The 20,631-nt window shown below is 43.1% G+C and overlaps 1 protein-coding gene across 4 annotated transcripts in view; it reads left to right on the forward strand.

Moving 5' to 3' along the window:
- The window catches only part of PIP5K1B (phosphatidylinositol-4-phosphate 5-kinase type 1 beta), a 317,417-nt gene extending 296,989 nt beyond the window's left edge, over positions 1-20,428 (forward strand). Inside the window, exon 13 of one of the 4 annotated variants that reach the window (XM_019815741.3) lies at positions 20,276-20,428. In XM_019815741.3, the coding sequence (XP_019671300.2) occupies positions 20,276-20,311 (36 nt within the window). In that variant the 3' untranslated portion in view covers positions 20,312-20,428. Of the gene's footprint in view, positions 1-13,484; positions 13,765-14,538; positions 15,272-20,275 lie in introns of those variants that run through there. The other 3 variants (XM_045043291.1, XM_045043293.1, XM_045043290.1) reach the window with 3 other exon arrangements.
- Positions 20,429-20,631: the final 203 nt, after the last annotated feature.

Below are 20,631 nucleotides of genomic sequence, written 5' to 3' on the forward strand. Positions count from 1 at the left end.
TAAGAGCAAGTGTGCCTGCCGTTCACTGGGCTCTGTCCACGCTGTGGACTTTCTCGCAGACCCTCCGTGCCGTGTGTGCACGGCCAGCGGGGTCACGTCCTCCAGCTGACAAAGGCAGCTGCCTCGGACGGGCCCCGCCCCTGCCACCTTTCAGGTTGCTCTGCAGTCCGTGTGAGGAGCAGGTGCACCACAGGAGGGGCTCATCTTCCCCGGGGTCCGAGCTTGACCTCCTCAGCTGTCAAGGCCCATTCTTCCGAAGTCTCTTGGAAAGGCCCTGCAGCGGTTTGGGGATTCAGCATCGAAAATGCCCTTTATACTGTTTTCAGCACCAGCGTTAACAGAGGATCGACAAATACAAGGTCGAAAGATCCTTTTCTTCACTTTGAATCTTTGACAAGCCACCCCTTGCAGCCTCTCGACTCCTAGGTGGCTGTACTTCTCGAAGTAACCCCCCGTAAGGGATGGCCTTGAGTATCTTACAGATTTTTCACTTAAAAAAGAAAACTTTCTAAATCCCAGGAATGGCTACCATACTGGATTAGAGGGCTGCTGTAACAAAGTACTACCAACAAGGAAATTTATCATCTCCCAGTTCTGGAGGCCAGGAGTCAGAGAGGAGGGGGGCAGTGTTGTTTCCTTCTGAGGGCCGTGGGGCAAGGATCTGTTCCAGGCCCCTCACCTTGGCTTCGAGATGGCTGTCTTCTCCGTGTCTTCACGTGGGCTTCCCCCTCTGTGTGTGTGTGTCAGTCTCAGTGTCCAAGCTTCCCCTTTTGGTAAAGACATCCATCATATTAGGTCACTAGGGCTCCCCCTAGTGACCTTCTTTTAAGATCTTGAGCTCTATAAAGACCCCTTGCCTCCAGATAGAGCCACATTCTGTGGTTCTGGGCGTTAGGACTTCCACAGAGGAATTTTGGAGAGAAGCTATTCAACCCATAATTGCTTCTGTCATCTTTTTATAAAGAGAAAGGGTAGCAATAGAAATGCGGAGGCACAAAGGCTTGATGGGGGAACAGCTTCTGGTTCCTGCCCTCTGCATGGAGGCCAGGGGCCTCTGGCCTCTGTGCTCTCCTTCCCTACCTAGGTGGAAGAGAATTCAGTAGTCTCATCCCAAAGCACTGCTGCTTTTCAAATAAAACCAAGATTATCTTCCTATACTCAACATTTTCCAACTGCAGCATAAGCAGGGGTCTGAGTGAATTGGGTTGAGGCCCCAGGGCTATAGGATCTACTAGGTGATAACAATTTTGGATTTACAGTTAGCAGAAGTCACTCAAGTGCTGGAAGGTCCAACATAGAACTGCCAGCCTGTATGCATCACTGATGCCCTCAGGCTTCTCTCGGGTTTTTGGGAAACAAATTAATCAGCAGGGAACTGTGTTAAAACAGTACAGTGGCGGTAACAGTTTAAAAAAAGAGGGGCGATAGTCTTAAATTCATTCCCCTGAGACATCCACAGTGCGTGCCCGATTTTTCGAGTGTTCTCATCTCACCAGTATAGACACACCTCTTATTATAGGTTTTACAAATTCGAGGTTTTTGACAACTCTGCATTGAAGAAGCCTTTCCGTCCCATTTTTCCAACAGCATTTACTCGCTTTGTGTCTGTGTGTCATGTTCTGGTAATCTTTGCAGTATTTGCAAACTTGGTTTGCAATCAGACTTTGTCATTGCATTTGTTTTAATGATCTCTAATAGTTTTAGGGAGCCACTAACCACACCCACCTCAGCAAACTTAACGTTGTGTGTGTTCTGCTTCACCAATCAGCCGTCCCCCTCTCTCCCCCTCTCCTGGGGCCTTCCTAGTCCCCAAGACACAATGATACTGAAGTTAGAGGCCACTATAGGGTTATTAACTGGCCTAAGTGTCCAACTGAAAGGAAGAACCCCATGTCTCTCACTTTACGTCAAAAGCTAGAAATGGTTAAGCTTAGCAAGGAAGCCATTTTGGAAACTAAGATGGCCCAAAAGCTCAGCCTCTTGCACCAAACAGTTAGCCAAGAGGACAAGCTCCTGAAGGAAATTATAAGTGCTATTCCGATGCACACCTAAGTGATAAGAAAGTGAAACAGCTGGTGCCCCCGGGTGGCTCAGTCAAGCATCCGCCTTCGACTCACGTCATGGTCTCGGGATTCGTGAGTTCGAGCCCTGCCTCGGGCTCTGTGCTGACAGCTCACAGCCTGGAGTCTGCTTTGGATTCTATGTCTCCAGCTTTCTCTGCCCGCCCCCCCCCCCCCCACTCAGGCTCGCTCTCTCTCTCTCAAAAATAAACATTTTAAAAATTGTTTTTAAAAAAAAGGGAAACAGCCACATTGCTGATATGGACAAAGTTCTAGTGGTCTGGATAGAGGACCACATCACCCCCAACATTCCCTTAAGCCAAAGCCTAACCCAGAGCAAGACCCTAGCTTTCTTCAGCTCTATGAAGGCTGGGACAGGTGGGAAAGCTGCAAAAGAGAAGTCTGAAGCTGGCAGGCGTTGGTTCAAGAGGTTTAAGGAAGGAAGGCACCTCCGCGACATACAAGGGCAAGGTGAGGCAGCGAGTGCTGATGTAGAAGCCGCAGCGAGCTCTCCGGAAGATGGAGCTGAGATATTAACGAAGGGGGCTACACTAAGCAACAGCTTTTCAATGTGGATACGACAGTCTTAGAAGAAGATCTCATCTAGGACTTCTGTAGCTGGAATAGAGAAGTCAATGCCTGGCTTGAAAGCTTCAAAGGACAGGCTGGCCCTCTTGTTAAAGTCCCATGAGCCTCTAAGTTTAAGCCGGCACTCAGGTACCATTCTGAAAATCCCAGGGCCCTTAAGAATTGTGCTGATTCTACCCTCCCTGTGCTCTCTAAATGGAGCAAAGCCTAGATGGCAGTATATCTGTTTACAGCATGGTCTGCCGAGCATTTCAAGCCCACTGTGGAGACCTAGTGCTCCGAACCCAGTATTCCTTTCAAAGTATTACTGCTGACAATGCACCGGATCACCCAGCAGCTCTGAGGGAGATGCACAATCAGATTGTGGTTTCCTTGCCTGCTGACAAAACATCCATTCTGCAGCCAATGGAGCAAGGAGTCATTTCTGAGTTTCAAGTCTCAAAAAATACATTTCATAAGGCCGTAGCTGCCCTAGATAATGATTCCTGTGATGGATCTGGGCAGGGTAAATTGAAAATGTTCTGGCACGATTTACTAGATGCCATCAAGAACATATGTGATTCATGGGAAGAGGCCCAGAATATCAGCCTACATTCAAGTTTGGAAGAAGTTTAGTCCAGTCCTGAGGGAGGACCTTGAGGGATTCCGGGTTTCGGCGGAGTCAGTAACTGTGGATGGGTGGGAATCTCAAGAGGGCTAGCCCCTGAAGATGGGATTGAACGGCTGCAATCTCCTGAGAAAACCTCAACACGTGAGGCGCCGTTACTTGTAGATCAGCAAAGAAAATGATTTCTTGAGATGGAATCTGTCCCTGGAGAAGGTGCTGTGCAGATTGTTGAAATGATAGCCAAGAATTTAAAGTATTAGGCACACTTAGTTGATAAAGCAGTGGCGGGGAAGACTGACTACAATTTTGAAAGACGTTCGGCTGGCTGTGGGGGCAATGCTGTCAGACAGCATCACCATCCTCCAGAGAGACGGTTCAGGAAAGGAAGAGTCAGCCGATGCCACCAACTTCATTGTTGTCTTAAGAAATGGCCCCAGCCACCCCAGAGTATGCCTGCAGTCTCTCTGCTGGTCGGCGTGGAATTCTGATAGGTCATTTAACGGTTGGCAAGAGGCCGGGCATGCCCTGTGCTGCCCGCATCTTGGATTTCAACAGATATTCTGCCAGACTGGGCACAACGTGGTAGTTTTCATCCCAGCTGGACATGCCCTTCAAGAACATTTCACATTCGGCCTCACAGGTTCTTGGTGAGAGGCCTACAGTCCTTGGTTCTTAGCCGAGTATTTTCACCTCTGATCCCAAGCCTAATTTTTTTTTTCTTTAAGTGTCCAGTTTGGACCATAGCTTCTCTAAGGTTCCTTCCATCTATGAGATGCCATAGTCGTGTCGCTTAACCTAGTCACACCCTGTGTCCTCGCTTCCGTAGCACTACCCTGAACAGTCATCTCCCCCCGCTCCAAGAATGTGGTGCGCTTTTCTATCTCTGCAGCTGTTGGACAAAGAGAAAGCCCCCCTCCAATCTATCTTCAAGTGATTGTGTCTTGTGAAGTAACCCCCAACATGAGGTAGACAGGAATACAATAAAATGTAAATCGAGCCTTAGCTAAGGAAAGGAAGAAAAAGATTCAAAGCTTCCCAGAGTCCAACAGTGACTGTTTTGTGTTTGAAATTCAGGGAGTGCTGAGAAATCAATCTAGTGAACCCAGAGCTGGAGGGGAGTCCAGAGCCCCTGGGATGAGGTTAGGGTGAGGCATTGTAAAGCCTTTATGCGCATGTGTGTGGGCATGCCGGGAGCTTTGGCTACGGTGAGGCAGGACTAGTTGTGCTCTCAGGGCAACAGAAGGAACATTAGCCAGAAGAAGAATAGAAAATAGAAAGGAAACAAAGCAGGGCTGTGGTAAAGAGAATTCAGAAATTGCTGAGGAAAATGGGGGCTTGGTGCAGAGAAAGGGAACACAGGATTATTGCCTATGTTAGCCTGGAGAGAAAAAAACCAAATCAGTGCTTTCCTTGTCTATATGGTGGGCAAAATTTTCAATTTGAAACCAAAATGAAGCTGTATTTGGAAACCATACAGGGAAAGAGCCTACTTATGTGGGGCCCTTGGGCTATCCCCCAAGGTAGATGTAGTTAAGAAAGAGCATCACCCCAAGGGTTCATGGAATGTGGAGACTTCATGGACCATTTAGTGCTGGTCATATTGGCCAGCTTGGGAAGCTCTGCCTGGCCACCCATTCTAGGTGTTACATTTTCTAAATGTAGGTTTAATGACTTTACAAAATGACAGTAAGGACATGCCTATCACAAGTTACTTTGGAGCATTTAGACCATTTACATTTAATCAAAAAAGATAAGATGGAAGCATGAATAAATAATCAAGACAGTCTACCTGCTGCCTACAAGAAACTCAACTTCAAGTTGAGTCTTGACCTCAAGACATATATAGACCAGTGGAGGGATGGGAAAAAGCCAGTATATCAATACTTAAAATAGACTTTAAAACAAAGACTGTAATAAGAGACAAAGAAGGGCATTACCAGGGTGATAAAGCAATCAATTCCACAAAATAATGTAACAGTTGCAAATATCTATGCACCCAACAGTGGAATGCTGAGTAAATAAAGCCACTATTAAACATAAAGGGAGAAATCTGCAGTAATACAGTAACAGTAGGCGACTTGAACACCCCACTTACATCAATGGGTAGATTATCAGGTAGAAAATCAGTATGGAAACAGTGTCTTTCAACAACACATTAGACCGGATGGATCTAAATATATACAGAATGAATAAAGAAAATTTGGTATATATATACAATGGAGTATTACTCGGCAATGAAAAAGAATAAAATCTTGCCATTTGCAACTACGTGGATGGAACCTGGAGGGTATTATGCTAAGTAAAATTAGTCAGACAAAGACAAAAATCATATGACTTCACTCATATGAGGACTTTAAGAGACAAAACAGATGAGCATAAGGGAAGGGAAACAAAAATAATATAAAAACAGGAAGGGGGACAAAACAAAAGAGACTCATAAATATGGAGAACTGAGGGTTGCTGGAGGGGTTGTGGGGAGGGATGGGCTAAATGGGTAAGGGGCATTAAGGAATCTACTGAAATCATTGCTTCACTATATAATAACTAATTTGGGTATACATTTTAAATAAAAAATTTTTTTAAAAAGGGAGGGAGACAAATAAATACAGAACATTCCACCCAAAAGCATCTGAATACACATTTTTTTCAAGTGCACATGGAACATTCTCAAGGATAGATCACATGTTAGGCCACAAAGAAAGTCTCAGTAAATTTAAAAAGATTGGAAAAAACACAAAATCCATGGAGGCTCAACACCATGATACTCAACAGCCAATGGGTCAAAGAAATCAAAGAGGAAATCAAAATACATAGAGACAAATGAAACTAAAACCAACAGTCCAAAGTCTTGGGGACACAGCTAAAGCTTTTACAAGAGGAAAATTAATACTAATACATACTTTTCTCAAGAAAAAAATATCTCAACAAACAAAATCTGGGGGCACCTGGGTGGCTCAGATGGTTAAGTGTCCAACTCTTGATTTCAGCTGAGGTCGTGAACTCACATTTGTGAGATCGAGCCTGCCCCCCCCCCCCATCAGGCTCCATGCTGACAACACAGAGCCTGCTTAGGATTCTCTCTCTCTCTCTCTGCCCCTCCCCTGCTGGCTCATGTGCTCTATTGAAATAAACTTAAAAGAAAAAAATTTGACCTTACATTGAAAGGAACTAGAAAAAGAACAAACCAAGGCTAGGGTTAGTAGAAAGAAGGAGATAGTATCAGAGCAAGAATAAATGAAAAAGACTAAAAACACAAAAGAAAAGATGAAACCAAGAGCTGGTTCTTTGAAAAGATAAACGGAAATGATAAACATTTACCCAGACTTTCCAAGATAAAAAAAAGACTCAAAATCAGAAACAAAAGAGAACCACCAACACTACAGAAACACCAAAGATTCTAAGAGTAGTATGAAAAATTAAATGCCAACAAATTGCACAACCTAGAAAAAATAGACAAATTTCTATAAACAATCTTGCAAAACTGAATCAGGAAGAAGTAGGAAATCTGAACAGGGTGATGACTGACTCAGTTTCATTGCTGGTAATCAAAAAACTCCCCAAGTCCAAGACCAGATGGCTTCACGGGCAAATTCTACCAAACATTTAAAGAAGCCTTAATACTTATTTTCCTCAAACTAGATCAAAAAATAGAAGAGGAAGAAAAGCTTCGAAATACATTCTACAAGGCCAGCATTACCCTGATACCAAAACCAAAGATACTACAAAAAAAAAAATAAAAAGGAAAACTAAAGGCCAATATTCGACTAAGATAGATGCAAAAATCTTAGCAAAATATTAGCAAACCTCATTCAGCAATACGTTAAAGGATCATTCACCACAATCAAATGGGACTTATTCCTGGGATGCAAGGATGGTTCGATATTTGTAAATCAGTCAACAGGATACATCACATTAACAAGGGAGAAAAATCATACGATTATCTCACTAGATGCAGGAAAAACTTTTCACCAAATCCAACATCCGTTCTAGATGAAAAATTCATGTTAGAGAGCTCATACCTCAACCAAATAAAGCCCATGTAGGAGAAACCCAAGCGTAACATCCTACTCAACGGTGAACAAGAGGTTTTCCTGTACCATTAGGAATAGACAAGTCTCCTCTCACCACTTTTATTCAACATGGTAGTGGAGGTTGTAGCCAGAGCAAATCAGACAAGAAAGAAAAGGCATCCAAATGGGTAAGAAAGTAGTGAAACTGTCACTGTTTGCAGGTGACATGATGCTATGCATGGAAAACCCTAAGATGCCACCAAAAACCTATTAGAGTAAGTGCTGCCAGTAGAGTTGCAGGACTCAAAACCAATACACGGCAAAGCTGAGTTTCTGTACCCTAGTAACAAAGAAGCACAAAGAAAATAACTCCCTTTACAACTTCAACAGAATCAAATACCTAGGAATAACTTTAACCAAGGAGGTAAAACACCTGTACTCTGCAAACTATAGAACACTGGTAAGAGAAATTGAAGAGGACACAAACAAATGGAAATATAGTCCATGCTCACGGATTGCAAGAATTAATATTGTTAGCATGTTCATTCTACCCAGCTCAGTCTACAAGCTCAGCGCGGTCAGAACATCAACAGCATTTTTCACAGAACTAGGACAAGTAATACTACAATTTCTAAGGAAGCACAAAAGACCCCCCATACCCAAAGCATTCTTAAGGAAATAAAAATTGGAGATACCACAATCCTAGATTTTAAAATATATTGCAAAGCTACAGGAGTGAAAACAGTGTAGGACTATCCTAAAAATAGACACACAGATCAATGGAACCAAATAGAGAGCTCAGAAGTAAATCTATGCATCTTAAAGGTCAGTTAAACTATGACAAAGGAGGCAAGAATATACAATTATGAAGAGACCATCTCTTTGATCAGTGGTGTTGGGGAAACTGGATAGCTACAGCAGAAGAATGAAATTGGACCACTATCACACCATACACAAAAAGTAACTTAAAATGGATTAAAGACCAAAATATGAGACCTAAAACCATTAAATCCCTAAAAGAAAACAAAGTTAGTAATTTCTTTGACATCTGCTGTAGAAACCTTTTTCTAGGTAAGTCTCCTCAGGCAAGGGAAACAGAAGCCCAAATAAACTACTGGGACTCCACCAAAATAAAAAGCTTCTGCACAGCAAAGCAAACCATCGACAAAATGAAAACGCAACCTACATTTGTAATTGATATATCCCATTAGGGGTTGATCTCCAAAATACATAAAGAACTTGTACAACTCAACACACACACACACACACACAAACACACACACACACACACATTTGATTTAAAAATGGGAAGACGAGGGGCACCTGGGTGGCTCAGTTGGTTGAGCGTCCGACTTTGGCTCAGGTCATGATCTTGTGGTTTGTGAGTTCGAGCCCCGCATCAGGCTCTGAGCTGACAGCTTGGAGCCTGGAGCCTGCTTCCGATTCTGTGTCTCCCTCTCTCTCTGCTCCTCCCCCACTTGTGCTCTGTCTCTCCCTCTATCAAAAATAAACTAAAAATGTAAAAAAAAATTTTTTTTAAATAAAAATAGGAAGACGATCAAAAAAAAATTGTGAAGAGGATCTGAGTAGACATTTTTCCAGAGAAGACCTACAGATGCCCACAGACACAGAAAAGATGTCCAACATCACTCATCACCAGGGAAATGCAAATCAAAACCACAGCAAAATATCACTTTACACTGGCCAAAATGGCTAGAATCGAAAAGCCAAGAATTAAGTGTTGGTAGGACGTGGAGAAGAAGGACCCCTCGTACACTACTGGTGGGAATGTAAATTGGGGAAGCCACAGTGGAAAACACTACGAAGGTTTCTCAGAAAGTTGACAATAGAAATACCTTATAATCGCACTACTGGGTATTTACCCAGGGAAAATGAAAACACTAGTTCTAAAAGATCACCATGCTCCTTATTTATTGCAGCTTTATTTATAATAGCCAAGATATGGAAGCCACCCAAAGATGGCGGTGTAAGTTTCTCAGCCATAGAAAAATCATGAGATCTTGACATGAGCCACAATGTGAATGGACCGAAAGGGCATTATGCTAAGTCAAGTCAGACAAGTACCACCTGATTTCACTTGTATGGAGAATCGAAAAAACAACACAAGACAAAACAAAAAGCAGAAACAGATTCCGAAATACAGAGAACAAAACGATGGTTGCCAGAGGGGAGGACGGCAGGGAATGGGCAAAGCAAGCGAAAGGGAGTGGCAGATCCAGGCTTCCAGTTGAAGAATGGTTAAATCACAGGAATAAAAGGTATAGCAGAGAATCTGGTCGGTGGTATTGTGGAGGCAGACCGTAGCTACCCATGCGGCGAGCAGAGCAGAACATACAGACTAGTCGAGTCACCATGTTCTATATCTGAAACTAATCTAACATTGTACGTCAACTACGCTTCAATAAAAAAATTATTCCAAAAAAGTAAACATTAGGTTGAGGGTGTGAGTTTCTTAGGCAGAAAGTTGGGGGGGGGGGGGGAGGGAAAGGAAGGCTTGGAAATAAGCCTTGAAAGGAGACCTCAGAAATGAAAGGCGTGTCTCATCTCTGATGCCCCCTGCACATGGTTCTGAAAAGTGAACTTCAGCTCTCCCCATTGGGAAGCCCACCCAAAGTGCCCCACTTTCAGGGTCCCCCCTGGGGTGTCTGGTTCCTCCTACTGCAGTCCAGACTTGGAAAGGGCTTCTCATTAGCAAACAGACTGCTTATGACTTGCTCTTTGATTTCTGTGTCTGTGCTTTAAATCTTTTTTTTAATTTTTTTTTTCAACGTTTATTTATTTTTGGGACAGAGAGAGACAGAGCATGAACGGGGGAGGGGCAGAGAAAGAGGGAGACACAGAATCGGAAACAGGCTCCAGGCTCTGAGCCATCAGCCCAGAGCCTGACTCGGGGCTCGAACTCACGGACCGCGAGATCATGACCTGGCTGAAATCGGACGCTTAACCGACTGCGCCACCCAGGCGCCCCTAAATCTTTTTAAATATGAAAAAGCTTTGCAGTCTTTGACCACAAGTGTGCATTATTGTGTGGTTTCAGTCACTGAAGTTAAGTACTTGAGCTTCAGTGGGAATAAAGATGCATTTCTGTCACACACACTCTCAGACGTAAACACGTACGTGGAATAAATAACCCTAGGATCAGGCCACAGGAGTTCAGATCTTGGCTTAACGATGGGTTTAGGTCCCGCAAAAAGGTGACAGTATCACAAATGCAAAGGGCACGTAAGACACCCCAGTTCCTGAACATCGTGGCTTAGCCTGGCCTGCCTTCAAGTGCCCAGGATACTTACATTCGCCTAAAGTTGAGCTAAATCATCTAGCACCAAGCTTATTTTATAAGAAGGTGTAATTTATCAAAAACTGTACTGAAAGAACAGGAAGGTTGTATGGGTACCACGAGCACGTGGCTGGCTGCCACTGCCCAGCATCCTACGAGAGGATCATACCACACGTTGCTAGCCCCGGGACAGATCCAAGATCAGAATTCAAAGCTGGACTCCCGCCAAATGTCTACGGCTTTCGCACTATCATCAAGTCGAAAAAAATCCTAAGTCAGACCATCCTAAGTCGGGGGCTGTCTGTACCTAAATACTCTTTTACTTTTCCCATCGGCCATTATCACACCTGTACCTTCAGGTCTCAGAATTTAAAATATTACGTATTCTCCAAGTACCACACGCGTAGGAAGAAAACTTGCCATCGCTGCGCACACACGACAGTTCAGTGGGTGACGGCTCAGACGACGTTGTCTGTCTGTCATCCCTTTTCTGAGATCTGGCCAGGTTCTCTTGCCAAAACACCAGTTCCCATTTCTGTTTCTAAAGCCTCAAGGCCAGGGGTGGTTGCATCTCAGGGCACCCTAAAAGTTGCTCGTCTTTGGGGCAATAATACTGTGAAAATCCCGTCTTCGATGGGGGGGGTGGGGGTGCAGCTGGAGGTACCAGCCTGTGTGCCCCATTGTGGAAAATCAACTCAAAGGCTTAGTCTCCTTCTAGGATCATCAGCTGGTGCTTCTTTCCAGTGACAGGTAAGGACTTGAGGGGTCTAATTTGAAGGAAAATTATAGCACATCCCCTCCTAAATAAGAGGATAATAAAATTGCTTTCTGCAGACTTCGCACTGTGGCCAAGCGAAAAGACACTATGCTGTCAGATTCCACACAGATTTAAAGACCTGTCTGGCCACCTTGTTTTGTTATAGTTCTAAGTTAGCACAAAACAGACACTTACATGTAACCAATTATGTCGTCCCAGGATTATGTTAGGACATAGAGAGTTGGCAGTTCTTACCGCACGTGGACATTCTTGGACCCTAGAGGTGACAGTAGGTGTTAATACAAGTTTAAAAGAAACTTGTACAACACCCTCAATTTAATAAAAACAGGTGAATATTAAGGATTTTTCATTTTTAATAGTAAGGACAGTATATTTCATTATAATTTTTAGTGTTGATATTTGAGAGAGAGACAACAGGGAGGGGCAGAGAGAGGGAAACACAGCATCCTAAGCAGGCTCCAGGCTCTGAGCTGTCAGCACAGAGCACAATGCAGGGCTTGAACCCAGGAACCGTGAGATCACAACCTAAGCCAAAGTTGGACCCTTAACCGACTGAGCCACCCAGGTGCCCCTAGAGAGTGTATTTCATTATAAAGCCTTTGGTTTTTTACTAAATTATCAATGTAACCCAATTTGAGAGACACCCAAATACTACTTTTTTTCAAATAGTGATTTGTATACAGGAACTATTTACAATAAATTTGTTAACCATATTTAATACAATCTTTTGGTTTGAACACAACAATGGGATGTGTTGACACAGCCCACCATGACTGCCCAAGTTCCCCCAGCTGGGCAGCCCATGTCGAGTGCGTTCTGGATGCTGGGTCTCCTGCCTCACCTGCCAAGAGGCTGGCCAGCCTCAGGCCTCAGTGACAGCAACCACCCCTCCTTCAGTGATCACTCCTTTCTTTACTGTGGTCAGAATACACTTCCAAGTCAAAGCTAAACTGGTTTCCATGAGTCTGCCATGGTTGTGGTCTTAGAGCCATTTAGTCTCACTCATTGGTCTCAACAGATGGGAAATTACACTCTTGTCCCTGGGCTGGGACATACTGATCAGGGTGTCCAATGGGAAGAGATTGAGAAGGGTTAAGCTTTTGCTACTCTACTCCACACATGCTGATGTTCTAACCCCCACCCCGAGGATCCAGGCCATCTGTGCCCCTATTATTGAGGACATGTACCTTAGGACTAAATGAGTACCCAACTCTTCCTTCCCCGTGGCCTTCAGTAGTTGGAAGACAGCTTTCATGCCCAGGTCTCTACTGGGCATCTCTAGGTCTCTACTCGACCAAAATGCCCAGGTTTTTAACCATTTTCACGGGGTCTTGGGTTTGGAGCCCTCCCATGTTGGGTCATCTCGGCCATGTGTCCAACTGGGTCATGGCTTTCTCCAAATTTATCATTAGAAACCAGACCCAGACTGGTTTCTGTGATCTAGAGAACAAGAAGAACAGAACTGTCACCTCCTTCAGTCTTTTGTTTTTTGTTTTTTAAGAAAGCAAGACTGATAGGGGCCCCTGGGTGGCCTGGTCGATTAAGCATCCAACTTTGGCTCAGGTCATGATCTCACAGTCTGTGGGTTCGAGCCCCAGGTCAGGCTGTGTGCTGACAGCTCAGAGCCTGGAGCCTGCTTCAGATCCTGTGTCTCCCTCTCTCTCTGCCCCTCCCCTGCTCACACTCTGTGTCTCTCTGTCCCTCAAAAATGAATTAAAGTGTTAGAAAGAAAAAAACAAAGCAAGACTGATAAAGCTGACCAGTAGGAACGTATCATTTTACATGGATTTTTTTTATGTCCCTCATTGATATGCACCACACTAAGGGATCAGACTGAATCTGAATAAAGTCCACTTTACAGACATCTGTCCTGAGAACGTGGGCAGCTTCCCCTCTGCCCACTGCTATGGCTCATGACCCCTGGGCTCTTTTTGGAAGATGATTTAAGTATTAATTAGAGCAGGTTATACATTTAGGCAGGCAAATCTTCCTAACTTAGATTAATAGGAAACAAAATGGAAACTATTAAAAATGACAAATCCCAATAGGCTTAAATTGCATGATAAAATATTCCTTTTTAAACAGAATCTTTGACATAGCCTCTTAATTTTCAAAATCATTTCAAATGCGTTTGCTTTTTCAGCCCCCAAATGAAGGTGTTGGACCACACATTACAACACCTCCGACCTTCTCAACTATTTTGAGGACACAAGCACGTGGCTGACACTAAATGACCCCTATTTAATCTGTGTATGTAGCTTGTGTGTGTGTACCCACAGTCACATACATGCACTGTATTTCCCCCCAATAAGTTTATCCCTTAAACTACCCTGTAAGGTAGGATTTATGACTCCCATTTTGCAGCTAAAACAAGGTATAAAGAAGGTTAAGTAGGGTTGCCTAGGGGGTTCTGTAGGTTAGGCGTCCACCTCTTGATTTCGACTCAGGTCCTGGCCTCACCGTTCCTGAGTTCGAGCCCCGCATCGGGCTCTGCACTGGTGGTGTAGAGCCTGCTTATGATCCTCTCTCTCCCGCTCGTGCTCTTTCTCAAAATAAAAAATTTTAAAAAGAAATTTATTTGCACAACATCCTGTAGCTGTAGTACTTAGGAAACCAGTAGGTTTAACCAGCTACGTCTGCCTCTAGAAACTGAACATGGTACTGCCTTCCCCATGTGGATCTTGGTTTAACGGTCATAGACTGAACCGGCAGTCTCTGACCTTAAATGGTTGCCATTTTAAGTTAAATATTTGCTGGATATATTTTTACTCCCCCGTCACGAGGACAGTGTTTGAAGACGAACACGGCATTCATGAGTCAAGACCAGGTTCAAGTTGTTCTGATTGGCTTCAGGCCTGCTGTAACAGCACATGCCCCAAGCCCTGTGCCCTTAGAGGTCAGGGGTGCACCTTAGCCAGTGTTGTTTCCTTCTGAGTCTTAGCACAGTGCTGTGCTGTCACAGGAACTCGATACACTCGGTGTCCTCAGAGGCCATAGGTCCACCAGAGAAGTGAATGCTATGATAATCGTCACAGAAGGACCCCGAGCCTAATGCACCCTGACTTCTACCCGCACATTTCCCAGGCACAAGGCTTAAGCCTAATAATGACCTTGGGTTCCCTTTCGTGAGGAACAGTTATAAATCCAGGCCAAAACTTAGGTTTACAGCTGCTTTTTTTTTTTTTTAACCTCCCCAGTAAGTGAAAATGGTGACCATTCCACAGTTGTGGAAGAGAAGTTTCTCCACTCCGGAATTACCCAGAGGAACTCGGCTGACCCTCCTGGCACACAAGAAACAATCAAGTGGATGTAGGAGTTTGCAAAGTGTGGGGGGAACCTTGGTCCATAGGCTGATCAGCAGATGTGATGTGAAAACCATCACACCATTCTATCATTTGCTGTTGCTTGCTGAACTGCGAAGAACTTCATGAACTATATTTAAGCTGCTTTCTAGGCCATTGCCAATCACCATTTTGGACTTGGAAGTGCTATTTTCCTATTGACGCTTGCATTATTTCATTTTGCATGCATCCAGTGGTTATTCATGAGCAACATATGTAATCTGCTTATTTTTAAAAAAAATCCATCCATGCAAAATGGTAAATAAAGTATAAATTCTGCTCTTTTTTGCAAAATGATAATCATAGCCCATGTCATTAAAAGTTTAAATTGGTTTCATATCAAGATCAGTGTAATAGGTCTGCATATACTTTATAGGAAACTAGCTTCTATAAAGATTTTTTCACTGTTTACTAGTGAAATGAGAAAAGCAAAGCTATTTATAAAAGGCCTTATGTCGTGTACATACGTTGTCTTTGAAATATTTGTGATTTAGTTTATTGCTTGTAAAAGAGAAATTATATAATTTATTTAGTAAATACTATTGTAAACTATAGTTTTATTGAGAGAAATAAAATATTTTGTTCTCAATTGTGGTGGGACATTAATTCGGATGGTTTATGGTCTTTACATTTCTTTTATTAGTTAAAAACAGATAACCTAGGGTGCCTGGGTGGCTCTGTCAGTTAAGCGTCTGACGTTGGCTCAGGTCATGATCTCACGGTTCATGAGTTCAAGCCCCTCATCAGGCTCTGTGCTGACAGCTCAGAGCCTAGAGCCTTGCTTCAGATTCTGTGTCTCCATTCCTTCCTCCCTGTCTCTCTTTAAGATGAAGAAACATTAAAATTTAAAAAAACACATCACCTAGATATTTCTCCATTTTTAGACATTCAGGGATCCTATATCTCTCATGATCAAAGCAGAGAACATTCTCTGGATCCTGAGAGAAGATACAGTAGATTCTGCTCAACTTGTTCAAGAGAATTTCTCAAACATCCGGGTGGATTAGGGTGCACTATCTTATACTAAGTAACAAATAATCCCAAAATCTCTGGATAGGGGAACCAGAGCGGCCCCCTTCTAGAACATGGCATTTGTATGGCAGAAGACAAAAAAGTGACCGTGGAAGCAGGCAAGAGGAGCTCATAAAGCTTCTGCTTAGATGCAGCTTATATTCTCTTGAATGTCACCTTGTGACATGGCCCAAGTAAACGACACTGACAGGACTGATGCCAGAGGAATGGGGAGTCTACTTCTCACCGAGGAATTGACTCGGCACAGAGGCACGGTGAGTATTTTAAGCTATTATTGCATCTACACCATCTCATGGGTTTCCCCAGCAGCAGAGGCTTACGATAGAGAAACACATCATTGGAAAGCAGAAGGACAAAGGCTACAGAAAGCCATTCCTGATGATTAAGATGCTCAGTGTAAAATACTTCAAGTTCAAGCCAACAGATTCTTTTTTTTTTTTTTATAAAACAATTTTTTTTCAACATTTATTTATTTTTGGGACAGAGAGAGACAGAGCATGAACGGGGGAGGGGCAGAGAGAGAGGGAGACACAGAATCCCAAGCAGGCTCCAGGCTCTGAGCCATCAGCCCGGAGCCTGACGCGGGGCTCGAACTCCCGGACCGCGAGATCGTGACCTGGTTGAAGTCGGACGCTTAACCGACTGCGCCACCCAGGCGCCCCCAAGCCAACAGATTCTTAAAGGCAAACATGGTATTCACTTTTGTAAATATAACCTAAAGCCATGGTTCCTCAGTGTAAGTAGTAATTTTACCTACAGAGTTGGTGCTGGGCATCTATCCCGGGTTGGGATTTCAACATAGAATTCTCATGAAGCCAACAGCTGAGGACCCTTTCCCTCTTTCCCTAATATTCCTGTCCTAATGAATTCCCCCACCTCAGGTAGAGGTTTACCTAGCTGAAATGCCACTCTCCCCTCCCCCCAATTTGTAAATCTACCCCTATCTGGCCTACAGACTCTTCCGTGTGCCCTCCCCTGGTGCCATCAATGCCTCTCCATTGGTGTCCCGAAATTCACTTCTTATGACTTCTATCATCCTGGATTCGTTTTGCCAGTTCTTGTATTTCACATAAATGGGATCATATGGCATGTACTTTCTATCCGGTTTTTTTGGTGTCCCTGTTCAACACTATTTAAAATTCATTTCCTTTTATGTAGCAGAGGCTCATTCTTTTTCACTACCGAGTAGCATTCCGTTGTATGAATTCCACGGTTTTCTACACGGTTGCCGATTGGAATGTAGGCTGCCTCCGATTTAAGACTATAAACAAGCATGAACGTTGGAAGATGGATGACAAGAACTCCTAGACCTCTTCCTTCACACAGCTGCTAGACGCAGACAATTTTGACTTCTAGCACCTGTACTGGATATGGAAGAATTTTCCGTGAGGAATATCCCTATCAGGAAGGAGATGATCATCCTCTAATTTGCCTAGGACAGCCTGAGATTATGCCCGACTCTCAGGCATGACGACAGTACATTCTTTTACTCTCCCCACTCTTGCATTTGGACCACCACGATATTACTTTACCAAAGGAGAGAGTTTGCAGATCATAACATTGGCGATCTCCCAGCGGTTGACTTAGCCAGGGCACCGTACAATGAGTTTCAGCTACCAAGCCTTCCCCCGCCACCAGTGCTCGTGGCATTTAGTCCCCACTCTTCATGAGCAGGCAGCTAAGGATCAAGAAACATCTGAGGAAATTCTCTAAAACAAACAAACATACCCACAGAAAACTGAGGACAGAGAGAAACGGAGTATATGAAGCAAATTTGGAGGAGCCTGGCTGGCTCAGTCAGTCAAACCTGCAACTCTTAATCTTGGGGTTGTGACTTTGGGCCCCACAGTGAGCATAGAGATTACTTGAAAATAAAATCTTTAAAAAAAAAAAAACTTTGAGACAAACAAGAATTACCATTATATCTTTATAGGTAACAAATTATATGGTATCCATTAAACAAGATCACGATGCTATTACAAAAATGAACATTCACAAAACATCAAAGAGCTCTTGGAAAGTCAAAGCATAATGGTGGAAAGTAGAAATTAAGAGAATGATTGGGGTGCCTGCCTTGTTCAGTTGTAGACTATGTGACTCTTGGTCTCAGGGTCCTAAATCCAAGCCCCATTGGGCATAGAGCTTACAAATAAATAAAAAGTGTTAGAAGATAAGACTGAGGAAACATCCAATTTTTTAAAAGAGGAAAAAGAATTTCAAAATTTTAGACTATTCCACCAGATCATCTATCCAATGTTAATTCCACAAAGAGAAAACATAGACCATGGAGGTAAAAAAGCCTTCAAACAAGTAATTTAAGAAAATTTCTTCAAACTCAAAAACATGACTTCCCAGATTGAAAGGGAACGAACGCCCATAAAGACGGACAAAAATGAACCTGACCATGCAATTTCCAGCCACCAGGGATGATCATGAGACTCTCTAGACCTTCAGAGACTAAAATTAATTTTGTATAAAGCTCAAGGGTCAGAATTGAATCAAAGTTATCAACAGCATCACTGGAAGCTAGAAACTAATGGAGCCTTCAAACTTCTGAGAGGAATTTATTTCTAATCTATAATCCTATACCCTGTATGTTACTTAGGTTTCTCTCGACAAATAGGAGCGACATAGACATAGCTAATAGATTTAAGAAATTGGCTCACATGATTGCGAGAAAAGGCCACTGTGAAATTCAAATGGCAGGTTAGCGGGCTGGATTCAAAGGTGTTGATAGAATAGTTGTGAGGCATCCTTTCTTCTTTTCTAGAAAACATCACTTTTTCCTTAAAGGCCATCTCTTGATTGGATGAGGTCCATCCATTTGGCAAGGGTAATTTTCTTTACTTAAAGTCAACTAATTATGGTACTATGCTAAGCAAAATACGTCAGTCAGATAAAGATAAATACCATGTGATTTCATTCATTTGGATTTTAAGAAACAAAGCAGATGAACATAGGGGCAGTGGGGGGAAGAAAGGGAGGCAAGCTGTAAAAGACTCTTAATGATAGAGAACAAACTGACAGTCGCTGGAGGGGAGGTGGGCTGGGAATGGGCTAAATGGGGGATGGGCATTAAGGAGGGCACTTTGTTGTGATGAGTACTGGGTGTTGAATGTAAGTGATGAATCACTAAATTCTACTCCTGAAACCAATATTACACTATGTTAACTAACTTGAATTTAAATAAAAACCTATCAATATAACTTACTGTTTAAACAAAGTCAACTGATTGCGGACCTACAACCACATCCACAAAATATTTTTCAGCAATACCTACATCAGTGTTTGATTAACTAACTGGGTACTCTACCCTGGGCAAGTTGGGATGTAAAATTCACGACCACCTCATCAAGACAAAAAGCTTCTGCACAGCAAAGGCAATGACCAAACTAAAAGGCACCCTGTGGAATGGGAGAAGATATTTGCAAATGACCTATCAGATCAAGGGTTGGTATCCAAAATCTATAAAGAACTTCTCAAACTCAACCCCCCAAAAAACAAATCGTTCAGTGAAAAAAAAGGGCAAAAGACATGAACACTTTTCCGAAGAAGACATCCAGATGGCTGACAGACACATGAAAAGATGCTCAACGTCACTCACCATCAGGGAAATACAAATCAAAACCACACTAAGATACCATCTCACACTGGCCAGAGTGGTTAAAATTAACAACTCAGGAAACGAGATGTTGGTGAGGATGTGGAGAAAAGGGAACCCTTTTGTGCAGTTGGTGGGAATGCAAACTGGTGCAGCCGCTCTGGAGAATAGTGTGGTGTCTCCTCCAAAAATTAAAAATAGAACTACCCTACAAGCCAGCAATTGCACTACTAGGTATTTATCCAAAGAATACAAAAATGCTGATTCCAAGGGTCACATGCACCCCAATGTTTATAGCAGCACTATCAACAATAGCCAAGCTATGGAAAGAGCCCAAATGTCCATCGACTGATGAATGGATAAAGAAGATGGTGTGTGTGTGTGTGTGTGTGCGCGCGCGCGTGTGTGTACATACATAAATACATATACATATATATACACAAATATATGTATATAATGGAATATTGCTTATATTACTCAGCAATCGAAAAGAATGAAGTCTTGCTATTTGCAACAATATGGATGGAACTAGAATGTGTTATGCTTAGTGAAACAAGTCAGAGAAAGACAAATATGGCATGGTTTCACTCCCGTGAAATTTAACAATATAGATGAACCTAGGGGAAGGGAAGGAAAATAAGATAAAAACAGAGAGGGAGGAAGACCCTAAGAGGCTCATAAATACAGAGAACAAAATCAGGGAGGGGTGGTGGGTGGGAGGATGGGCTAAATGGGTGATGGGCATTAAGGGGGGCACCTGTTGGGACAAGCACTGGGTGTTCTGTGTAAGTGATGAATCATTAAATTCTATTCCTGAAATCAGTTTTACACTGTATGTTAACTAATTTGGGGTTAAGTAAAGTTCTTAAAAAATAAAAATAAAATTACCACACCCTGAAAAAATATTATGTAAGAAGAGAATATCTATACAAAAATAACTTCCATCTTCCTTTTACCTAGAAGCTTCAAAATGTGTGTTTTGCCAAAATGAGATAATGAACCAAGAGAAGGAATGCCATGAAAATGAAAGGCATGAGATCCAGAAAATAGGACAAACAACCCAAGAGGGAGGTGAAAGGAATCCCCCAAGATGAAGGTAAAGGGATATCCCAAGATGTCAATAATGGAGAAGATCCAAAAAACACTCAAGATTAGAGGTCAGATGGCTCTGGGCACCAGTTCTCCAAGAAGGTGAAGATACCCAGGAGATTTATAAAATGAGAGCATAGGGGCGCCTGGGTGGCGCAGTCGGTTAAGCGTCCGACTTCAGCCAGGTCACGATCTCGCGGTCCGAGAGTTCGAGCCCCGCGTCAGGC

The sequence above is a fragment of the Felis catus genome, chromosome D4 (assembly GCF_018350175.1).
Source record: "Felis catus isolate Fca126 chromosome D4, F.catus_Fca126_mat1.0, whole genome shotgun sequence".
Lineage (NCBI taxonomy): Eukaryota > Metazoa > Chordata > Mammalia > Carnivora > Felidae > Felis > Felis catus.